General features: G+C 44.3%; 1 protein-coding gene across 1 annotated transcript in view; it reads right to left on the reverse strand.

The window, feature by feature from the left end:
• laptm4b (lysosomal protein transmembrane 4 beta) overlaps window positions 1-12458 on the reverse strand; it is a 51045-nt gene that overhangs the window by 4059 nt on the left and 34528 nt on the right. Inside the window, exon 6 of the mRNA XM_060824068.1 lies at window positions 8839-8931. Within this exon, the coding sequence (XP_060680051.1) occupies window positions 8839-8931 (93 nt within the window). The remainder of the gene's footprint in view (window positions 1-8838; window positions 8932-12458) is intronic.

Below are 12458 nucleotides of genomic sequence, written 5' to 3' on the forward strand. Positions count from 1 at the left end.
CAGGTTCATAGCTCCTTGAAAGTGGAGTCGCAGGTAGATAGGATAGTGAAGGCAGCGTTTGGTATGCTTTCCTTTATTGGTCAGAGTATTAAGTACAGGAGTCGGGAGGTCATGTTGTAGCTGTACAGGACATTGGTTAGGCCACTGTTGGAATATTGCGTGTAATTCTGGTCTCCTTCCTATCGGAAAAATGTTGTGAAACTTGAAAGGGTTCAGAAAAGATTTACAGGGATGTTGCCAGGGTTGGAGGATCTGAGCTACAGGGAGAGGCTGAACAGGCTGGGGCTGTTTTCCCAGGAGCGTTGGAGGCTGAAGGGTGACCTTATAGAGGTTTACAAAATTATAAGGGGCATGGATAGGATAAATAGACAAAGTCTTTTCCCTGGGGTCAGAGAGTCCAGAACTAGAGGGCATAGGTTTAGGGAGAGAGGGGAAAGATATAAAAGAGACCTAAGGGGCAACGTTTTCATGCAGAGTGTGGTGCGTGTATGGAATGAGCTGCCAAAGGATGTGGTGGAGGCTGGTACAATTGCAACATTTAAGAGACATTTGGATGGGTATATGAATAGGAAGGGTTTGGAGGGATATGGGCCGGGTGCTGCTGGGTGAGAATAGATTGGGTTGGGATATCTGTTCGGCATGGACGGGTTGGACCGAAGGGTCTGTTTCCATGATGTACATCTCTATGACTCTATGACTCTATGACATTGGTGAGTCTGCACTTGGAGTATTGTGTTCAATTTTGGTTACCTTTTTGTTGGAAGGATGTTATTAAACTGGAAAGAGTGTAGAAGAAACTTACAAGGATGTTGCCAGGACTCAATGGTCTGAGATATAGGGAGAGGCTGGACAAGCTCAGACTTTTTTCTTTAGAGGGTAGGAGACTGAGATCTTATTGAAGTGTATTAGGTCATGAGAGGCATGGATAGGGTGAATGTACTCAGTCTTTCCCCAGGGTTAGGGAATCGAGGACTAGAGGGCATCAGTTTACGGTTAGAGGGAAAAGAATAAAAGGGAACATAAGAGACGACATTTTTATGCATATGGAATGAGGTGCCAGTGGAAACGGTTGAGGCTAGTACATTAATAACATTTAAAAGGCATTTGGACAAATACATGGATAGGAAAGGTTTAGAAAGGTTCGCCACGTGCAGCGAAATGGCTTAGTGTGGATGGCCATTTTGGTCAGCATGGACCAGTCTGGGCCAAAGGGCCTGTCTCCGTGCTGTAGGACTCTATGGCTGTAAGTGAAAACCCACCAATCAGAAAGATTTAGCCACCGAGCCCTTCTTTCTTGAGTGTGTTTTATATTAACGAATGAAACACCAAGCAGATCTTTCTTGAAATTGTGGGATGTAGAAAGTATACTCCAATGGCAATATCGCCCCTTCTACTTTTGCTGTTCCCATCTTGCTGTTGGTTGACTGTCTCTCATGGTTCGGTATATACAGTGACACTATTTATTCTGGCAATGTTCTCAGGGTACAAATGGGAAGGTACTCTTGGAGCTAAAGGCTGGAAACTGAACCCATTTGTCTTTCACACCTCAATCCAAACCACGAGCTACAATCAATATCCTCCCTTGCTACCGCAGTTAACCTGCCTGATCGAGTACTCAAGCCCCAACATTAATACAGGCAGCCTGGCTCCGAGCTGGACAAAGACTGTCTGACGTGTGCTTGAAGCATTAATCCACATGCCGTGAGTGAGACACAAGATGCATTGAGAGAAGATTGTTTCAAGATCTTTACACATTCAGCAAGAAGAGGGCATGGTTGCTTGTTATTAATAAACTGGGATGACTGTGGAAGTTTGCAAGAATCGCAGAATAGTTACAGAACAGCAAAAGGCCATTCTGCCCATCGGTGCCTGCACTAGTTCTATCCCCTGACAGCACAGTCTCAGCGAAAGGGAAACGCTGAGGCCTCACAGCCTATTGGGTACCTGTCACATTGCATATTTTGCTTCTGTCTCCTTGCACCAAATAGTCTCACTGACTAATCAAAAGAGTTCAGACAGAGAAAGACTGCACACTGCTTTTTATCATTCATTCACGGGATGACAGTGTCACTAACTAGGGCAACATTTATTGACCATCCTTAATTACCCAGAGGGCAGTTAAGAAGCAACCACATTGCCGTGGGTCTGGAGTCACATGTAGACCAGCAGGGGTAAGGATGGCAGTTTCCTTCCCTCAAGGACATTAGTGAACCAGATTGGTTTTTCCCAATAACCAGCAATTCATGATTGTCATTCGAATCTTAATTCCAGTTTTTTATTGAATTCAAAATCCACCATCTTCCAAAGTGGGATTTGAGCCCAGTCTCTGGAATGTTACCTGGATCTCTGAATTAATAGGGTAAAAAATGAGGTCTGCAGATGCTGGAGATCACAGTCGAAAATGTGTTGCTGGTTAAAGCACAGCAGGTTAGGCAGCATCCAAGGAATAGGAAATTCTTGTAGAGGGAGGAAGAGAGCTTCTTCAAGGAAGGCATCCTTGTAAGAGGATTCGCAGTAGGTTAAAATCTTCGGGTAAAAAATGAGATCTGCAGATGCTGGAGATCACAGTCGAAAATGTGTTGCTGGTTAAAGCACAGCAGGTTAGGCAGCATCCAAGGAACAGGAATTTCCTATTCCTTGGATGCTGCCTAACCTGCTGTGCTTTAGCCAGCAACACATTTTCATCTCTGAATTAATAGCCCAGCAATAATACCAGTAGGCCATTACCACCCCGCTGTTCTTGTCCTTTATTCTTTGGTTATTTGTGGGCCTTGCTTTTGTTGCCCATCGCTATTCACCCTTGAACTGAATGGCTTCTTCAGTCATTTCAGAGGGCAGTTAAGAGTAAACCACATCTCTGTGGGTCTGAAGTCACGAGTAGACCAGCCCAGGTAAGGATGACAGATTGCCTTCCCTGAAGGACATGAGTGGACCAGATGGGTTTTTTTACAACAGTCAATGATAATTCCATTGTCACCACTGGAAGGGCTGAATGGCCTACTCCTGCTCCTATATCTATCGTTCGGTTACTGAGACCAACTTTCATTTTCAGGTTTCTCTTTCATTAATTGAATCTAAATTCCACAAGTGCCTTGGGGTAGAGAGGTGGTCGGAGTGGGGTGGGGGATGAATTTGAGTCCTTGTTGCCAGGCCCTTAGCTGGTAGCATGGTGGCTCAGTGGTTAGCACTGCTGCCTCATAGTGCCAGGGTCCCAGGTTCAATTCCAGCCTTGGGCATCTGTCTGTGTGGAGTTTGCATGTTCTGCATGGGTTTCCTCCCACAGTCCAATGATGTGCAGGTGAAATGTGTTAGTCTGAGGGGGATGGGTTACTCTTTGGAGAGTTGGTGTTGGACTGAAGAGCCTGTTTCCACACTGTAGGGAATCAATCTAATCCCTGCATTACTGGCCATGGGATGTTACTCCACCACCATCTTTAACTTCATCATCAAGATAAGGCTCTGGTAAGTTGCAATTATATTGTTAGGTCAGTTCTCTCTTCATATACAATTACATTCAGGCATGTAATGGAACTGCTGTGTATTATTCAGAGCGACTGCCTTATAAGTAAATTGATGAAACTGAGAGAAACTGTGTCCATATCAGGAGCTAGCTTGTGTTTATAATATTCACTTAGTTGCCAACCAAAATTAATTATTAACAAAATAAACAATGGCACTAAATGCTCAGTACATTATATCTGTTTCAGTCAACTAATTAAAGATTAAAAACTAATTAAATGAAGAATTCGATCTCCTTTGCTCTCTTGCAAAGACATCTTTCCCCAGCCCAGCCACTCTCCTCATCCCTGTCCCCAGCTCTGCCAAACCCCCTTTAAAACCCTCTAAAACTCCACATCCTTGGGATGGCACAGTGGTTTGCACAGTGGCATGTTGGTTACCACTGCTGCCTCAAAGCGCCAGGGTCCCAGATTCGATTCCAGCCTCAGGCGACTGTCTGTGTGGAGTTTGCACATTCTCCTTGTGTCTGCATGGGTTTCCTCCCATAGTCACAAAGATGTGCACGTCAGGTGAATTGGCCATGTTAAATTGCCCATAGTGTTAGATGCATTAGTCAGGGAGAAATGAGTCTGGGTGGGTTACTCTTCGGAGGGCTGGTTGGGCCGAAGGGCCTGTTTCCACAGTGTAGGAAATTTAATCTAAGCTTAAAACCCTGTCTCCATTTCGGATCATTCATCTACACCAATAACTGAATGCAATGCTATCCTGCTCAATAGTCATCCCTCAACCAACACTGCAAACAAACAGACTATCAGATAATTGTCATGTCGCTTTATATGGGAGGTTGTTGTGTGGAAATTGGTTGCTGTTTTTCCCACATCACAACTGTGACTGCATTTCAAAAGTATTAGAATTGCTGCAAAGTTCTTTGCAACCTTCAGTGGTCATGCAAGGTGCCACATAAATGCAAGTTTCGTTTTGCTTTCTTTCAAATTAACCCTCTGCATCTTGGTATCACTTAACCACAATGAAAGCATCCTCTGACAGCCAGCACTGATCACATCCACTGACCTGTTTCAATGTATCTGATGAAGTGGCAATTTGAAGTCCTTATGAATTTATGATTTGGAGATGCCGGTGTTGGACTGGGGTGTACAAAGTTAAAAATGACACAACATCAGGTTATAATCCAACAGGTTTATTCAGAAGCACTACTGGCTTTCAGAGCGCTGCTCCTTCATCAGGTGGTTATATACCACAACTATCTGATAAAGGAGTGGGCACTCCGAAAGCTAGTGCTTCCAATTAAACCTGTTGGATTATAACCTGGCGTTGTGTGAGTTTTAACCTTATGAATGTATGCCTTTAAATTTTGGTTTCTGTGGAAATTATTTAAGCGATGAGTAGTGGCAATGGCTGGCAGTAGGGGTTATATTGTGAGAGGCTTTGATTTATTTTTGTGCACACACACTGGTCCAGCTCCCTCAGAGCCAGCTCTCAGAGTGACAGAACCTCTAACACTCCTTTTTTTTTAAAAACCCTCACACTACCGCCTAACTGCGGTAGTGCTTATTTTTCCGCAGTGCCCATGTTATGCGTGTGCAGGTGTGAGAGGCTGCGCATTCCCTTATCAGAGCTGCTCTGAGGGACATAGAATCAGATGGGAGGTCCCAGCACCCCTTAGATGGGCAGAAGGTAGTTAAAACTGGAAGACGAGTAAGTGATGCTAGCAGCTGATTCCAGGAATAATTAATAATAAATAATTCTGTACTCACCTTCTTACATTCTGACCTGCTGAACAGATTCAAAAGATATAATCTTTTCTAAAAACATTTCCATCTTACCATTTTTATGATATAATAAAGTGGCCTTTTTAACCTGTCCAAAGATGTTTCCTTTCTCTCTTTATTCAAGATGCTTCGCCAAAAGTGGGTCAACCATCTTCTATTTTCCTTTATCGTTCACAGAATGCGGGGTCACTGGCTGGACCAGCATTTATTCCCACCTCAGGCAACTGACTGTGTTGAGTTTGCACATTCTCCCCGTGTCTGCGTGGGTTTCCTCCGGGTGCTCCGGTTTCCTCCCACAGTCCAAAGATGTGCAGGTCAGGTGAATTGGCCATGCTAAATTGCCCGTAGTGTTAGGTGAAGGGGTAAGTGTAGGGGTATGGGTGGGTTGCGCTTCGGCGGGTCGGTGTGGACTTGTTAGGCCGAAGGGCCTGTTTCTACACTGTAGGTAATCTAATCTAATCTAATTTATTGCCCGCCCCTAGTTGCCCCTTGAGAGGGTGGGGATGAGCTGCCTTCTTGAACCACTATAGTCCACATCCTGTAGGTGGACACACAGTGTTCTTGGACTCTAGCATCTCTAGGTCAATCTTGTCCTCGAGTGAGGCTGTCTAACCCTCTTCACCACCCCTACACTCTAACACCAACATACCATTCCCAAATTTCAGGAGAAGGTGCAATAATGGTATTCTCATTGGACTAACAATCCAGGGACACAGGCTAATGAGCTAACAGGTGGTATGGCGGCTCAGTGGGTAGCACTGGTGCCTCACAGTGCCAGGGACCCGGGATTGATTCCACCTTCGCGTGATTGTCTGTGTGGAGTTTGCACATTCTCCCCGTGTCTGCATGGGTTTCCTCCCACAGTCCAAACTTGTGCAGTTTAGGTAGATTGCCCATGGGAAATTTCCCATAGTGTCCAGAGACGTGCAGGCTCGGTGGGTTAGCCATTGGGAAATGCAGGGTTACAGGGATTGGGTGGGGGAGCTGAGTCTGGGTAGGATGCTCTTTGGAGAGTCGGTGTGGATTGATGGGCCAAATGGTCTGCTTCCACACTGTAGGGATCCTATGATCTGGTGACACAGGTTCAAATCCCACCCTGACAGCCAGCAGAAATTAAATTCAGTTAATCAACCTCAAAGAAAAGGTTTCTCACAGTAATGATGACTCTGAAAGTATCATCGATTGCTATAAAAACCCCTGGAACGTACTAATGTTCTTCAGAGAAGGACATGCACCCTCATCTGGTGGGGAGGGGGACTGCACACAGTAAGGAAACACTGGGTTGAAGTTTGGAATGTTTACAGGGGGTGGAATTTGTGAGGCAGACCAGGAGTGGGTTTGAATAACCAATTCCAGAGTTACCAAAGGAATGGATAAGGGATTCAGGAGCAGGGGAGATGAGGCAGGGGCGAACTATGAGGATGTTATAGAGATGGAAATAGCCATTTCAGTTACAGGACAAAGATGTGGCCAGATACTTACTCTGGGATAAATAGAAGACTAAGGTTGTGAATAGAACACTTTTAAGTCTCATACTCTTGTCAGGGAGACAGATAGAGGAGATGGGTAGGGACTAAAGATAGGTATTGGTGGGAGGGGGCAACGCAGCAAACATGGCTTGACAATATTGGGCAGAATGGTGGAACTGAAAAGCATTCTCATTCATACTGTTGGAAAGGAGAGGTGGCAGGAATGACTCATCTCTGAGGTGCATTCTATAAGTAGGGGGTGGGATGACAGGGTTGGAGTTGGGAAAGGACAGGTATGACACCGAAAACCTGGAAGGTAATGTCTTACCAACATCCTACACTGTCTGGTTGGTGAGCAGCTGGTGCTGGTTTGGGGAAGGGGTGGTGGATGTCTATGGCTGTGAGGGTGATGGAGGAATGGGGAGATTTTCAGACTCACTTGCTGGACTGGAGGACAAACTCCCTCTTCCTTGTGACCCTCAAGCAGTGCTGTAAAGACGTTAACAAATTGAATTTGGCCCGTCTTGTCTCATTTCACTTGTTGTGTTTCCTGACGACGTAGGTTAAAATGGAATCCTTGTCAAATCGGGACATACCCCCTAATTATAATATTTGAAATGAATGAACCTTTTCCTAATATCAGATTGGTTGTCCACACCCTGCTCCACCAGTCGTAAAACTAAAAGTGGAAGCCTTTGAAGTGGAAAGGGTTCAGGTGCCAAATTTCTATCCTCCCTTTCGAACAAAATTGCTGCTTTTTTTGAATGATTAAATTTAATTATGAGCTGTCACTGAAATAAGAGAAGGACAATAATTAGATTGTCTCACGTTATAGGTCAGTTTGTCTGAAAGCCCTCACAATGAGGATATCCAGTGTTATTATGTGTGGGAACTGTCGATGTAATAGGAGACTGGATACTGATCAATAATGGAGTAGGAAACTGTCCTGTCTCTTTTTGATGAACCATTGAGTGTAGTCAATCATTGAAGGCGGCAAAGCAGGTTAGTAAGTGGTGAAATGGAATCCTGAGCTGTAGAAATAGGCACATCAAATACAAAATCAAGATTATTATGCTGAATCTTTATAAAGCAATGACTTGCTCTAAAGTTGCCTTATTCAGTCATTGAATGGCCCCAGTACTTATTGCCCGTCCCTAGTTGCCCCTTGAGAAGGTGGAGGTGAGCTGCCTTCTTGAACCACTGCAGTCCATGTGCTGTAGGTAGACCCACAATGCCCTTAGAGAGGGAATTCCAGGATTTTCAGCGACACTGAAGGAATGATGATATATTTCCAAGTCAGGATGTTGAGCGGCCTGGAGGGGAGCTTGCAGGGGGTGGTGTTCCCATGTATCTGCTGCCCTTGACCTTCTAGATGGAAGTGGTTGTGAGTTTGCAAGGTGCTGTCTGAGGAGCCTTGATGAATTTCTGCAGTGCATCTTATAGATGGTACACACTGCTGCTACTGAGCGGTAGTGGTCAACGGAATGGATATTTGTAGATGTTGTGCCGATAAAGTGGGCTGCTTTGCCCTGGATGGTGTTGAGCTTCTTGAGTGTTGTTAGAGCTGCATCCATCAAGGCAAGTGGGTAGTATTCCATCACACTCCTGACTTGTAGATGGCAGGCATGTTTTGGGGAGTCAGGAGGTGAGACACTTGCTACAGAATTCATAGCCTCTGACCTGTGTCTTGTAGCCACTATATTTATATAGTTAGTGGCTGCCTGGATGTGCCTCCAAGTGTTTATGCTGCTCGCTTTTTGAGGATTCTGCCTACTCGTTTCAAAAAGGCAGCAGCAGGCTCTAAGATGGCTGCCTTCCGCCTTTACCTCTAATGCTAAGCAGGCAGCTCCTGGTGACACTTGGCACCACTGTAAGTTCCTGGGTACTTACAGTTTAAAATGCCACCATTGGAGGAACAAGTCAGGATTTGGAATCTATTCATCCATCCCATCCTTTCAAAGTACAGCTGAGGAATGGTGTAGCATCCATTCAACAATTAGATAGCAAAAAGGACTACACCCGATGTGATTTCCTACACCTTCAGGTCAACAAGAGGGTAGTGTTTTCCCAGAGGAGAGGATAAAGTGAAAAGAAATGAAAGCATTGAATTTTACACTTACCGCAGTGTCATTGGTGACGTAGACTAAAACATCTGCCGAGCGTCTGCCATTGATGTATCTGTAGCAGTTCCAGACACAACCAATTAGGTAGGCCTGGCAAATACAAGAGATTGATGTCTTAGTTCAAATTTCTAAACCGACAGAGTGTCCATATCTGCTCAGCTTTGATCTAATGGTGTACAAGATAACACAGAGGAAGCGATCAAAGTGCTTCCAACATTTTACGCTTTGTTTGTCAAGCTGTGACATTTGTTAATGTGGATGAGAATGTGGTTGTTGTACACCTCAGGAATTCCTGTCAGGCCCACAGACTTTATGGTTTTCCTGGCAGCATGTCCTGGTGATGGAGGGAGAAGACCACACTAGATCTCTGCAAATGGAAGATGTTCCGATTGCTGTTAGGACGGGGAATTCCCAACTGGTACATTGGATGGTCCACATCCTGGGGCCTACCTGTCTTCCCTCAGTCACTGTCCCAAACCATGGAAACCATCTCCTTTCTCAGAGATTGTCCAAGCTCCCCAACTCCACCTTTCCCCTCCCCAAGCTTCTGTTTCTTGTCCTGTTACCACGCCCTTCCACTAGTGACCCTATTTCCATTTCATTTCTCCTGGCTTACACCCTATCACAGACGATCCTAGTAAATAAGGAACAGGGAATGAATGGGTCTTTCTCAGAGTTGAGGGCAAGTGAGTCATCAGTGTTTGAGCCCCAGATAGTTACAATCTTAATGAGGGAATCAAGCTCAATATTTCCAAGTTTGCTGCCAACACAAAACTCTAAAATGGATTATAAAGACCATGCCGTTGCATTTTTCTGCATTTTTGATTATGAAAATGAAAAAGAACTGTTTTTAAAATCAAAGAGCTTGAAAGGATTGCTGTGCTTTTTAAATGTGCTGGTATTCATTGTAAGGGCTGTTTATATATCTTCTTGCTCAAGCAGCTGAGAGTTGAGGGGACGTTTAGTTACAGATGAGCTGGATCCGGGGGCTGTGTATGAATGGAAATTCAGCCAGCAACGTACAGCTGATTGGTCTGCAGAATGTGACCCGTTGTCAATAATAAAACATTTCTGCCTGCCAACAACCATGTGATTGGCTCCTGGGGAACTGAACAGCGTGTGGGTGTGAATGAGATCGCCATAAAGCTTTGGACATCCAGGAAGGAAGGTGCATTCGTTGTCTCTGTGGTTAAAAGAAAACCCTAAAGCCTGAAGTTAGCCAATCTATTTTCCCTTACCATTTACTGTAAGCTGAGACTTTTAGCCAATAAGTAAGAGGCATTATAAATTTGTGATCCAGTCGCTGTGTGCCTTCTGAAAGGAAGTGAAGAACGTTGGGAGAAGAGAAATTGGTGACAGCATAGCCTGACAGACAAAAAGATCATCTCAACTAATTCTGGGGACAGGATCTATAAAATAGCCTTCCCAGTCTTTCCCTTCATTCATAATACCAATGCTTTTTTGATGTGTATCCATGTTTGTCTGCATGTCACAGAGTAATAGAGATGTTCAGCACAGAAACAGACCTTCAGTCCAACGCATCCATGCTGACCAGATATCTTAAATTAATCTAGTCCCTTTTACCAGCATTTGGTCTATATCCATCTAAACCTTTCCTATTCATATACCCATCCAGATCACTCTTAAACGCTGTTATTGTACCAGCCTCCACCACTTCCTATGGCAGCTCATTCCAGACATAATCATCCTCTGTGTGAAAAGGTTGCCCCATAGGACCCTTTTAAATCTCTCCCCTGTCACCTTAAACCTATAGCATTACTGCTGTACCTAGGGAGGATATTCCTGGGAATACATCCAGTGAAGTTATTTGGATGGAACTGAGAAATAAGAAACGGATGATCACCTTATTGGGATTGTATTATAGACCCCTTAATAGTCAGAAGGAAATTGAGAAACAAATTTGTAAAGAGATTTCTGTAAGAATAATAGGGTGGTAATGGTAGAGGATTTTAACTTTCCAAATATAGACTGGGACTGCCATAGTGTTAAGAGTTTAGATGGTGAAGAATTTGTTAATTGTGGACAAGAAAATGTTTTGATTCAATATGTGGATGTACCTACTAGAGAAGGTGCAAAACTTGACCTACTCTTGGGAAATAAGGCAGGGCAGGTGACTGAGGTGTCACTGGGGGAGTACTTTGGGACTAGGGACCATACTTCTATTAGCTTTAAAATAGTGTTGGAAGAGGATGGACGAGATCTAAAAGTTGAAGTTCTAAATTGGAGAAAGGCTAATTTTGATGGTATTTGGCAGGAATTTTCAAAAGCTGATTGGGGCAGATGTTCGCAGGTAAAGGGACGGCTGGAAAATGGGAAGCCTTCAGAAATGAGATAATGAGAGTCCAGAGAAAGTATATTCCTGTTCAGATGAAAGGAGAGGCTGGTAGCTATAGGGAAAACTGGATGACTAGAGAAACTGAGGTTTTGTTTAAGAAAAAGAAGGAAGCATATGACATGGGAGATCAAATGAATCCTCAGAAGAGTATAAAGGCAGTAGGAGTATACTTAAGAGGGAAATCAGGAGTGCAGAAGGGGAACATGAGAGAGCTTTGGCAAATAGGGTAAAGGAGAATCCAAAGGGATTTTATAAATACATTAAAGACAAAAGGGTAACTCAGGAGAGAATAGGGCCCCTCAAAGATCAGGGTCAAGAGCGTGGTGCTGGAAAAGCGCAGCATCCGAGCAGCAAGACTTCCTGATGAAGGGCTTTTGCCCGAAACGTCAATTCTCCTGCTGCTTGGATGCTGCCTGACTGGCTGCGCTTTTCCAACACCACACTCTTGAATCTGATCTCCAGCATCTGCAGTCCTCACCTTCCCCTCAAAGCTCAGCAAGGCAGCCTATGTGTAGAGCTGCAGGAGATGCTAAACGAGTATTTTGCATCAATGTTTACTGTGGAGAAGGGCATGAAGATACAGATTATAGGGAAATAGATGGTGGTATCTTGAAAAATGTCCATATTACAGAGGAGGATGTGCTGGATGTCTTGAAACACATAAAAGTGGATAAATCCCCAGGATCTGATCAGGTGTACCCTAGAACTCTGACCCCCTTGATGAGATATTTGCATCATTGATAGTCACAGGTGAGGTGCTGGAGGTTGGCTAACATGGTGTCACTATTTAAGAAAGGTGGTAAGGAAAAGCCAGAGAACAATAGACCAGTGAGCCTAATGTCAGTGGTGGGCAAGATGATAGAGGGAATCCTGAGGGACAGGAGTTACATGTATTTGGAAAGGCAAGGACTGATTAGGGATAGTCAGCAAGATTTTGTGTGGGAAATCATATCTCATGAACTTGATTGCGTTTTTTGAAGAAGTAACAAAGAGGATTGATGAGGGCAGAGAGGTAGACATGATCTATATGGACTTCAGTAAAGCATTTGACAAGGTTCCCCATGGGAGACTAATTAGCCAGGTTAGATCTCATGGAATACAAGGAGAACTAGCCATTTAGATACAGAACTGGCTCAAAGGTAGCAGACAGAGGGTGGTGGTGGAGGGTTGTTTATCAGACTGGAGGCCTGTGACCAGTGGTGTGCCACAAGGATCTTTGCTGAGTCCACTGCTTTTCATCATTTATATAAATGATTTGGAT

This window comes from Hemiscyllium ocellatum, chromosome 4 (genome assembly GCF_020745735.1).
Source record: "Hemiscyllium ocellatum isolate sHemOce1 chromosome 4, sHemOce1.pat.X.cur, whole genome shotgun sequence".
Lineage (NCBI taxonomy): Eukaryota > Metazoa > Chordata > Chondrichthyes > Orectolobiformes > Hemiscylliidae > Hemiscyllium > Hemiscyllium ocellatum.